The following is a 12,273-nucleotide window of genomic DNA, read 5'->3' on the forward strand; positions in this document are numbered from 1 at the left end:
TTTTAGTTCAACTTTTATTTTATTAAAACCTATTTATTTGCAGCAACATTCTGCTATAGAAAGGACTGTGGATGGAAAACACACAATATACAAAACTTCAAAAAACTAAACTCCAGTTTATTTTCATTGCCATAAAAAGGTAAGTAACACATAAAAAGTATTTCAACTTGTGATTGATTCTTCAGGAATGTAAACTCTAGATATACAATTGAAAACAAAATCTTTACTAAGAAAAGGTTAGTATCACTACACGATCAGAAGAGGTAACAAGGGAAGTGGTGCACAACAAAAACGATATGAGAAAGCAATTTTAAGAAATAAGATCTTAGATCTGACTTATAAAAAAAACCAAACTTCACATCAATGTATATATACTCTTGCACTAACTGGTCCTCTACTATTTAAAAAAGTAACAATACATTTTCCACTTTGTCCCGTGATGTATTGTAGTCTCTGTAGATATGGAGTCGTTATAAAATACGAGAATTACATAGTACAAAAAGACAAAATATACTTTATATCTCTAATGGGGAATTCCAATGTACTTATAACACTGATATGAATAATGGACAGTACTGAGAGTAATTTTACTAAGGAAACCTGGAAAAAATCTATCCCAATCAAAAGTCATCTTCCTTTTTCCCATGACTGGGAAGGTTCCATCATACAATCTTTAAAAACTACGATCTTTAGTAAGAGTATCTAAAGGGCCACAAATTATTTTCTCTTCAGAATCAAAGGACCTATATATATAATAAAACACCTATCTATACCTAAGCTGAGATTTTTAAGCTACAAAAAAAGGTTGAGCGATTTAAAAGATACAGATTTTTGCGGACTCTCAATGGTAACATATCTGTCAAAGTCTTGCCCTTCCACAAAGTGGAACTTGGGGTCAGCTTCTAAATTTGAGTGTCAGACTCCATCACTTTCTCAAGTCTTCATAACTGCAAGAATGCCTTCTGCTCCAGATTACTAATAAAACTGACCACAGTGCTACTGCTCTCATTTTGATTTTCCAAATATCTAATTTCCAAATGTAATCCCTTAAAACTGGGATGGATTCCAAGTGTTTAGGTTCAAATACATATTTCCTTTTACTTAAAACATTTCAAATAATGTTTAAGAAAGAGTACTATATGATGAAAGTTTCAAATTAAAAAGGATAAATATTCCTTCTCTAAAAGGACCTTCAGCCAGGCTTCCAAGGTGAGAGGTCCCTAGGAATCAGCCCTTTTCCTTAAGCCTTGGCTTAAACTCTGATTTCCTTCTGCCCTGAGAGCTCCTGGTTTCTCTGGGATGGCATATAGATCCTGTTCTTCCTAGCACCTCAAAGAACCTGTATGATGCTCTCTTGAATCTCCCACTCAAGAGAGAATTGCTTTATTCTTATACTCTCATGGATCCTCCAAGCTGAAGTGGAAGGAGAGTAGCAGGGTGGGAGGGATATTCCTAGAGCCCCTATAGACTGGAACCAGAAATGTCCTTAAGTCCTTCTGGGTGACTGGGCGGGGAGGGAGATCAGAATCTCGACCCAGTATCTCTGCTAGTTGTCAGAGACCATTACTGTAGGCCAGAGATAGGGTCCTGTAACTATACCCCCATGTCAAGATAACCATAGCCCAGCTGTCATGTTTTATGTCAACTTGCCAAGAATGAGATCTAGGGTACTATTATCCGTTATTTTACTGCTGTAGTTGTTATCATTATATGCTATAAGTTAATGTCAAACAAATGTAACGTATATAAAACTACTCTAAAATTTTCCTATGTTTTACTCTCAAGTAATTTTTCCATGATAGAGCATGAGAATAATGGGATGAAAATACTGAGAATTCTAAAGTGAAAGAGCTCTAATCATTAGCCTACTGACTGATCTGCATTATTATTCCCAATACCAAAATAAGGCTTCATAACAGTGTGAGAATGATGTCAGGCCTACAATTTGCACCTCCTCCATATCAATGCTTTCTTCTGAGAGTTTGCAGCCTGGGGCACCAACCACCAAAACGTCCTTAATCTGCATGAATTTCCCTTATGAGACTCCAGCAAAGTAATAAACTGCTTGAGATTAAGACTAAAGCTATGAAATCATTAAGGATACAACCGTGACAATTATGGAAAAAGCCCTGCAACTCTTTGTTTTCCTTACAGAGGAGGAATAGGGAGGGAATCCCCAGTGATCTTGGCCAAGCACTTGTAATGGCCCCCAGCCCTCCTTGCCGAGGGATACAAATGCTCCTTGGCCCCAGGAGCTTTCCCCCCCTGGACCTCTTCTGTTCATTAGCTGCTCTACAGGCCTAAGAGCTCACCCCAAGTTTAACACCTGAACCTAAAGAAAAGAAATCTCTATAATATTCCAACTCAATGGTATTCAGGGCTGAAAGTCACCGGTTTGTGCTTTGGTTTTTACAGATTTACTTCTGACCTAGGCTTTATTAAATCAGTACTTTAATGGACACTCCTCCCTTCCACAACATGTTCTTCTCATGCTTTTGACCCAGGCCTAAAGAAAGACTGATACAGGAAATATCTAAAGTCATCATCATTTTTCTTTGCAAATGACATTTTACTTTTAGTAGAAGAGGCTCCAGAGAGGAACAGGTAAAAAGCTAGAGGGAGAAGCCCATCATTTTGGTCATTTTTTTTTCCAATAAATATAAGGACTATTTAAACTATAAACAATACATAAAATGAAGCAGAAACAAACACAAAGCCACCACTTGTCCCTATGTGGTGATTTTAAGTTTACAGGCCCAAAGCAGGAAAATGATAAAGCTCAGTTACAGTCACTATGTAAATACCTCATATGTTCTTTTATAGTTTTTTTGTTGTTGTTCTTTATTCTTTTCATGACACTGTGTAATTGTAAAACTTTTAACATCTAAATTCCTTTATTTGCATAGAAACTTCACACCGTACAAGAGTAAAAATGGACAGTTATCTTGCCATTTAAACATTTTTTTTCTTTTCTTTCTTTTTTTAATGTTTTTTGTTTTTGTTTTTTGCTGGAATGATATTCAGAGATTTACAGTGATTTTCCAGCCATCTCCAGAAGGGCATTTTCTTAACTAGAGGATCAAACTAACAGGAATTTCCAAAGTAGAAGAGCTGGACAAACATGCTCCTCCTCAGTTCCAGGGCCTACTACAACATGAAGGAAACCATGAAAAGAAGGTTGACCTGCTCCACAGCAGCAGCAAACACAACAAAGCAATGGGCCCTCAGGCAGGTGCTCTCGGGCTCCAGCTGGAGCCCACTACGGCTACATCCTTCCTTCACCTTTTGGGGCCCGACATCCAACAATACAGCCAGTCCCTAGGCTTCTGATCAAACTCTGGTCCCAACTGAGGGAGAGACTTTCCTGGAGGCCGGAGGCCCCAGCACCGCAGGCTTGCTCCTAGGCCCGACGCCTCTGCCCAACAGACGCACTAAGAGGGAGGTAGGATTCCTGGCGTTTCACTACTGCTTCCCCTTTTCATCACCAGTAAAAAGCATGGGGAGAAGCTGTCCCTCCTCACTGAAGGTCACAATCCAACTAACAAACAGTCAGCCTCAGCCAGGCTGTGGCCAAAGTCATCAGACAACCCGCCAGAACTGCTCCCCGACTTCCTTCCTCAAGCTGGGGGGCCAGGGAGAAAGGGGCGCTGTCCGGGAAAAGCTAAATAAACTAGGCTGTAACGCACTGCAGCGGAGACACCGCTGGCCATTCCAGCTGACCTCCAGAATTCTCAACAGTTGTGACTTCTCAGAAACAGGGATGAAGCACATAGAAGGGAAGGAAACCTCTCAATTTGCTGCCTGGCGGGCCGTGTCCCAGACGCTAGTCACTTGACAGGGTGATGCTGATGCTGGGAGGTCTCGGCTGACTGGGCGGGTGTTTGAGTGGAGCTTGAGGCTCGGCTCTTTCCGAGATGTAAATCAGCTTTTCCTCCTGCAGACTGCAAGCCGAAAACCTATTGGCATCTGTCCCCGACCCTCCACTGCCCACGGCAGCCGGGTGGGGGGCAGTGCCCCCGCTGACTTGTTCAAAGGACTTGCTGAAGACGGTGGCGGCGGTCCTGGCCAGGCTGTGGCTGCCAGGCTTGGGCAGAGACTGGCTGGTGGTCAGAGTGAGCCTCTTCAGAGACAGCAGCTCGAGGTTCTCACTCAGGGCTCTTGGGTTTTGTTTCCGAGCTGAGTGCTCTCTGCCCGATTCCTCCTTTTCTTTTCCTCCGGTTCGGCTTCCTCCGGACCTCCGTGGATTCTTTCCTACACTGCTCTTGCTGGTGGTGGTGGTGTTTGATAAGGCAGCCTGGCTGGTGCTAGATGCAGCCCTGGAATAAAATCCTTCATCTACTTCAGATATTTCCATTAGCTCCTCTTGGCCTGTTAAATCTGTATTACCTAAACAAAGAAACAACATTAAAAAAAAACAAACCATTAGCATTCAGTAATTCACATAGGATGATTGGTTTTTTGAAATCATTGTAGATTTGAGGGTTTTTAGTGAAAATCCCTAAAGCAACAGACTACATACAACAGAGCAAATTTCAGAGAATGAATCAAAACAAGCACTATTCTACTACATTGTGGAAATGCTCCTATGTGATTCAAATGGCAGTGATTAAAGATGTATTTAACACAAAAGCAAAAAAGGCATGCTATTATCACACTCCATGGTATCTTGAGAAAGATCTCTCCTACGATTCATGCAAAAGATTAGAAAGATTAGAAAAATATCATGAGTAAAACTAGGGGCAAAAACCCTACTAATGTATATACTCTGATTAGCAAATCTTCAAAATACCCAATCTCCATTCTTAAACTCTTAGTAAATATTTTAATAAAAGACTGAAAAAAATGGGAAAAGTCTCTTTCTCGGTTAGGCTTGGCTGTGTCAATAGATTGGTATTTCAAATATAGTCTGGCCTATGAAAATCAGAGTTGTATTTATTTGTTTTGGGTTTTGGTTTTTGGTTTTTTTTTTCATTTCCCACCATTATTGAAGGTAGATCCTACCTTAAAAAGTACTTTGAAGCTTTATCTGTCATAATTTGAGACAGACAGCCTTCACAGCAATGGTGATCGGTAATATTCTCGAAAACCGAAAGCAGAAAATGCCCGCTTCCCTGTCACTTTCTGCCCGTGTTTTTCCAGATCGGACCCTTCCAAGAACTGTGCAGAATCAGGGGAAGGTGCTGCCTCTAACCCATGCAATTCGTGTTTAGTGACGACATGCAAGGTGTCTGTGCCTGTGCCAACGCTCTCCAGCATGCAGCAGTGCCCTCGCCACCGGGCGGGTACCTGGGAGGGCAGCTACACAGAGCTCTGCTAAAGCGGCCCTCTGCCGGGTGGGGTCAGTCCATCCTCCATCACTCTCCTCACAGACTTTTGCCTCCTGAGCTCTGGCAAGCCTTTGCTCTCGGCTCTAGGGTCTGGGGCTGGGTCCTGCACCCCCTGCACATGCTGGGCATCATTCTCTCCCAGGACTTTGCTTTTTTCCCCATTCCCCGGTCTCTCTCCGGCCACCTTTGTGACACTAAGCTCAGGTATGACCAGGATGCCTGGGTCAGCAGAGTCCTGACTGTTGTCATCTTGCTCTAGAATTGAAGATGATAAGACAAAATGATGGCTGCAAACAAACAAAACAAAAACGCAGAACGAGGAAAACAAAAGGGACCAAACGGAAGCCGGATGCCTGCAGACGGACGGACTGAGCCTCCATGATTCACGGACTTTGTCACCATCCAACCAGAGTGGGGAGTTTGGACACAGGGTCACACTCGTGCAGCTGTCAGACATGCTCAAGGGAGAAACCCACATTGCACATGAAGAGGAGTTCTTAGTGAAAGCCCAGAAGAAGCTTTGAGCCTATGGGGGCCCTTGGCCTGCCCTGGTCTGCTCTAGGAAACATGTCTTCGTGCACCAGCCTTGAAAAACAGAGCCACAGGGACCACGTGAGAAACGGAGACCTTGGGGGTCACCCCATTCAAGGAGCTCCCTCTGACATGGGAGGAACCTGGGGCCCTAGCCCAAAACTCTCCCAGGCTTCCCACACAGCCTCTTCCCTAGGAAAGTTCCCTGTCATCAGTGATATTTACGGCTCACAGTACTTGAGCCCACCTTGCTGCCTCACCTCTCAGATTTTCTGCTAGCCCACTGAAACATTCTATTTACCCCATATGTAGATTAAGTGCTTTTGAAAAAAAGACAAAGCAGGTTAGAGGGTCTGTTCTCTATTTTAATCTACTTTAATAATCACTGTAAACACTTAAAAAGAATTCCAAGGAGGTTCAGTGGAAGAGTTCTAAGAGATTCACTGACCGATGGAGCGAAAGTCCGACAAAATTAAGTTTCATAATGGAAGCGCTTCACTGCTACATGTTTCGGTCCAACTCACCATACAAACTTTTTCTCCTTAAAATCATCCCTCCAGGATGCTGGCAAACCTCTCCATCAGCTTGTTTAGCACAAGCCCAAAGCTTCTTTCTTCTACCCCTCATGTTTGCCAACACTTTGAGTCTGTTATGGTTTTTCTTTAACGTAGGGGTTCTAAAACCATCTCAACATAAATTCATTTTGTTTGTTTTCCAACATAAATGGACAACCTTTGCTCAGGAACTATGTTAAAGCCCCATTAACTGCCTCTGCCATGCTCCCTGTTAAGGGGCTCATTGCATTGTCTTTAAAAGAGTATAAACATGTCTATTGGAAGCCACACAGCTGCCCCTTAAGAGTGTGTACAGGAATGATGGAGGCCCTATAGTCCACAATCTGATGAATAATGATGAGAAAGTCCGCTCCCACTGGGTCAGCACTGTCAAGTCCAGAGTGCTTCCCACTGACCTTTATGCTGACCCCCAGAGCCACATCGGGTCACAGTCAGGGCTCTCTATTGGCACATGCCCTCCCACCTAAGTTACAACAGCAAATTAACCAAACATAATGAACTTAAAGTGGAAATGAGGTGAGCTAAGATCAAGACTATATTGTAGAAATACTAATCACATCAAATTATATCATTTAAAACAGTTAAACATTTACATTCTCTTCCCACCATACCTAATCAGATTGCTTAGATAGATTTCAATAGTACTGTTCAGCTATTTCTTTAGTTGAAATAGAAAATTTAAGTATTATATTTATTTTTTGTAGATTATAATAGGAGAGATTTCATTTTATTTTTGGCAAGGCAACTGGGGTTAAAAGATTTGCCCAGAGTCACACATCTACTACATGTCAACAGTCTGAGGCTAGATTTAAACTCAGGTTCTACTGAGTCTAGGGCTGGGGCTCTATCCACTGTTCTATCTAGCTGCCCTCGTGGGGTTTTCTTAAAAAAACAATTAAGGCAGTTGGTTAAATAGGCTGTGAGGTCAAAGTTTCTTTAAGGCACAGAGATGAGTATTATTTAAAAACTGATCCAAAAAGTATTTCTACAAAATATGAGTTATGGATGATATTTTGAAAATGAGCTTTGAAGTGAAAATGTTCAATTTTTAACAAATTCTAATGAGAGATGGACAAGAGTATTACCAAATAATTTAATTTTAACTACAATTATCTGTGTAGAGATAAAAAGATCAGGAAAAATAAGAGAGAAGCATCCTTATTAAAAATGAAGCTAATTTATAAGTAGAAACATAAGAATTCCTATGTTTTTCTATAAACATATACATTTAATTAAATGAAAAAAATGTACATGGGAAATAGTGAAGTAGGGGGACACAAAGTAGGCACTTGATTTTTTTTTGGAAATGGTAGTGCCTTTTTAAAAAATATTTTTCAATTTATTTTTTATTTTTAAAATGCTTTTCTTTTTTAGATTTTGAATTCCAAATTCTCTTCCTTCTTCTCATCCCCTGCCCTATCCACTGAAAAGGCAACCAATATGATCTCAATTATACTTGTGAAATCATGCCAAAAAAAATTCCCTATTAACCATTTTTTAAAAAGCAAGAAAAACAAAGAAAATTATACTTCAATTTATATTTAGACTTCCTCAGTTTTTTTCTCTGGAGGTGAGTAACGTTTTTTCATCATGGGTCCTTTGGAATTGTCTTGGATCATTGTACTGATCAGAGTGGTCAAGTCTTTCACAGTTGAACATCATTACAACAATAACAGCAATGTTGTAATGCAAATGTGCAAAATGATCTCCTGGTTCTTCTTATTTCACTTTGCATCAATTCATATAGGTCTTGCCATTATTTTTTTGAAACCACCTCCCTTATCATTTCCTACAGCAAAAGAATATTGCAATCATATACCACAACTTGTTCAGCCATTTTTCAACCGATGAATTTCCTCTCAATTTCCAATTCTTTGCCATCACAAAAAAAGCTTCCATAAAAGTCTCTGTACAATTAGGTCTTTTTTCTTCTTTCTTTCTTTCTTTTTTTTTTTGTTCTCTTGAGGATATAGACCTAGTAGTGGTCTATATATTACATCAAAAAATATGAATTGTTTTATAGCCCTTTGGGCACAGTTCCAAATTGTTTTCCAGAATGGTGGGACCAGTTGACTATTCTACCAACAATTTATTAGTGTACCTATTTTTTCCTTATCTCCATCTATCATTTGTCATTTCTGATAGCTATAAAGTGGTACCTGAGAATTATTTTAATTTGCCTTTCTATAATTAATACTTAGAACATTTTTTCACATAATTATAGTTATCTAGCTTTAATTTCTTCATCTGAAAATTATCCTTTTAAATCCTTTGACCATTCATCAGTTGGGGAATGATTTATTTTTATAAATTTGACTTAGTTCTATACTCCATATATATTTGAGAAATACGACCTTTACTCAGAAAAACTTTTTTGTGACATCGTCTATGGTATCTTTTAGCAAATGTAATTTCCCTGATTATTCCTTTTAATTAGGTCTGTTTTTACTTTTGCTTTATCTGAAATCAAAATTTCTACCCCTGCCTTTTTTTTTTTTAACTTTAGCTGAAACATAAGAGATTCTGCTCAGGCCCTTCATTTTAATTCTATGTGTACTTTTTTTTTGTTTGTTTTAAGTATGTCTCTTGTAAGTAGCATGTTGTTAAGATTCATTTTTAAATCCATATACTATCCACTTCCATTTCATGGGTGAGTTAAACTGGTTCACATGCATAGTTGTGATTACTAGCTGTATATTTCCCTATGTCCAATTTATTTTTGTTACTTCTCTTTTTATGCTGTCCTTCCTCAAAAGTCTATTTTTCTTCTAACTACTGCCTCCCTTAATTTGTCTTTTTTATTGTTACCACCAATCCTCCTCTTTCTCTTTCTCTTACCCTCCTCTCCTCCCCTCTCTATTTCCCTATTAGGTAAATTACATTTTTAAACACACACACACACACACACACACACACACACATACACATACACATATATATATATATATATATATTCTTCCCTCTTTGAACTAATTCATATGTGAGATTCAAGATACCTCACCCCCCAGTCTTCCCTTCACTGTAAAAGGTCTTCCTTGTGCACCTCCTTTATGTGAAAAAAAATGTTCCTCCTTGGACTTCACTTCCCCTTTTTCCTAGTACTATTTCTTTCTCATCCCTTCATTTTTGGAGAGGGAAGGGGGAAAAAATCATTATAGCATAATCAACTTAAACCCATGCCTTCTATGTAAATTCCTTTTAATTGCCCTAATGATGATGATATTCTTGGAGGAGTTACATGTATCATATTCCCATGTATGAATGTCAATAGTTTAACTTTTATCAAGAGCCTTAAAATTATGCTTTCATTTTTATCTTTTTATGTTTCTCCTGAGTCTTGTGTTTGTATATCAAAATTTCTATTCAGCTTAGGTCTTTTCATCAGAAATGCTTGAAAGTCCTCTATTTGATTAAATATTCATTTTTTCCCTGAAAGATTACACTCAATTTTGTGGGATAGGGTATTCTTGGTTATAATTCTAGCTTCTCTGCCTTCTGGAATATCACATTTCAAACTCTTTGATTCTTTAATGTGGAAGCTGGTAAATCCTGTGTGGTCCTGACTAGAATACTTCTACAATATTTGAATTGTATTTTTCTGGTTCCTTGAAATATTTTTCTCTGTGACCTGGAAATACTAGAATTGGGTTTAATAGTCCTGGGAGTTTGTATTTAGGGATCTCTTTCAGAAGATAATAGGTAGATTCTTTCAAGTTTACCCTCTAGAACTAAGATATCAGAACACCTTTCTATGATAATTTCTGGAAATATGATGTCTTGGATCTTTTATGACAATTTTCAGGTATAATTTTCAGGTATATTAATCAATAAAATATCTCTCTTTGATCTATTTTCTAGGTCAGTTATTTTTACAATGAGATATTTCACATTTTCTTATTTTTTCATTCTTTTGACTTGGTTTTATTGTTTCTTGAAGTCTCACTTAATTATTAGCTTCTATTTGTCCATTCTAATTTTTAAGGAATTATTTTCTTCAGCAAATGTTTGTTTCTTTTTATCATTAGGCTAATTCTGCTTTTTAAGGTCCTATTTTCATTAATATTTTTATGCCAAGATATTTTTTCCCATATTTTTTTTTGCATTACTCTCATCTCCCTCCCCAATTTTTTCCTCTACCAGTTTTATCTTTGTCTTTAATTCTATAGGAATTCTTGTTGGCCTTGACTTCAATTAGCATTTTTCTTTGAGGCTTTGTTTATAGCTGCTTTCAAAGTTGTCTTTCTGAGTTTATGTCTTGGTCTTCCCTGTTACTGTAGCAACTTTTTTATGCTCAAATTATTTGGCTGTTTGTTCATTTTTTTCAACCTATTTTTTGATTTTGAACCACATGTGAAAATTGAGCTCTGCCCTTTTGGGATATCCCAAGCTTTAGGCTTTTTCATGCTGGTGTTTTCAGAACCACTTCAAAGGGCTGCAAGTTTTTGGTACTCCCTTACTTGCATTCTGGCCTTTACTCAGAAAGGGTCCCTGGCCCTCTGCAGTCACAAGCACTAATGCTCTCCTTGCCTTGGAACTGTGAACAGTACTCCTGCTTCCTTGTGATAAAATCCAGCCAGTATTCCTTTCTGCCCTGAAAACGAGACTCAGAACTACATATGGCTACAGAATTACCAATCAGCATCAGCTGTACCTACTTCCAGTGCAATCTCTTTCTGACCAGTTGTCCAACCCCCTTGCCATCTCTGGGCTGAGATTTCCCAAAGGTACTGTAGCTGCTCTTATTGATGCTATGTGTATAGGCTCTATACAGGCCTTTACCCTGGTCTCACAAACTTCTCCTGCCCCTCTTGGGTTTTCTTTGGGCTGGAAAAATAGTTCACTCTGATCCTCTGTTGGTTCTGCTGCTCTTAAATTTGGTGTGAACTAATATGTTAAAATTGTTTGGAGGGGAATGATGAGAGAGTTCAGCTGGGCTGCCTCTATTCTGCCATCTTGGCTCCATACTCCGTCCCAAATAGGTACTTAATAAATGATTGTTGAGTTGAATCAGAAAAAAAAAACTTTCTTCAAGGGAAAGAGGCATTGATTTTAGTTATGAAAAGGGAACAGAATTAGATGCAAGAACTTCCATAACAGCACTTTTTGTTATAGCAAAGAATTGGAACCAAAGTAAATTCCCATAAGTTGGATTACAGCTAAAGTGTCAGTCAACAAACATTTATTAAGTATCTTCTGTGTACCAGGTTATGTTCAAAGTGCTAGGAATAGAAAGAGAAACAAAAGAGGGTCTTCAAGGAATTCACAGACTATTGAGGGAGACAACAAGCAACTGAAATATAAACTAGCTACAGAGAAGGTAAATAGGAAATAATCAACAAAGACAGGCACTAGGATTAAGGAGGATTGGGGAAGATTTTCTGTAGAATAAATTGTGGCATATGAATGGCATCTAGAAAGCACTAAACAAATGCTCATTGACTTGTTTTTCTGCAGCATAAGAAATAATGAAATTGATAGACTTAGAAATAATGGAAAGACCTGGTTTGACTTGTGTGAACCTAATGCAGAGTGGAATAAGCTGAACCAAACAACAAATTGAGCAATGATCACAATAATAATGTGAAGAAAAATAACTCCGAAGGATTTTAGAACTTAGGTCACAGCAGTGATCCATCTTAATTTCCAAAGAGCAAGTCAATACAGAGGTAGAGAAGAAAAGATCTGGAGGCATGCCATAAGGCATATTTTTTCAGACATGGCCAATGGGCTGATTTATTTTGCTTGATATGTATGTCTGTTCTAATAGAAAGCTTTTATTTGGAAGGGAAAGAGAAGATGTTATGTTAGTGGATAGTGACAGGAGAAAAGGACATCAATAA

At 38.7% G+C, this 12,273-nt stretch overlaps 1 protein-coding gene across 3 annotated transcripts in view; it reads right to left on the bottom strand.

Moving 5' to 3' along the window:
- Window positions 1–12,273, bottom strand: part of HYCC1 (hyccin PI4KA lipid kinase complex subunit 1) — a 102,302-nt gene continuing 90,029 nt past the window's right edge. For 2 of the 3 annotated variants that reach the window (XM_051962228.1, XM_051962230.1), the window contains one exon: window positions 1–4,386. In XM_051962228.1, the coding sequence (XP_051818188.1) occupies window positions 3,824–4,386 (563 nt within the window). In that variant the 3' untranslated portion in view covers window positions 1–3,823. Of the gene's footprint in view, window positions 4,387–5,286; window positions 5,583–12,273 lie in introns of all 3 variants that reach the window. The other variant, XM_051962229.1, reaches the window with a different exon arrangement.

This window comes from Antechinus flavipes, chromosome 5 (assembly GCF_016432865.1).
Source record: "Antechinus flavipes isolate AdamAnt ecotype Samford, QLD, Australia chromosome 5, AdamAnt_v2, whole genome shotgun sequence".
Lineage (NCBI taxonomy): Eukaryota > Metazoa > Chordata > Mammalia > Dasyuromorphia > Dasyuridae > Antechinus > Antechinus flavipes.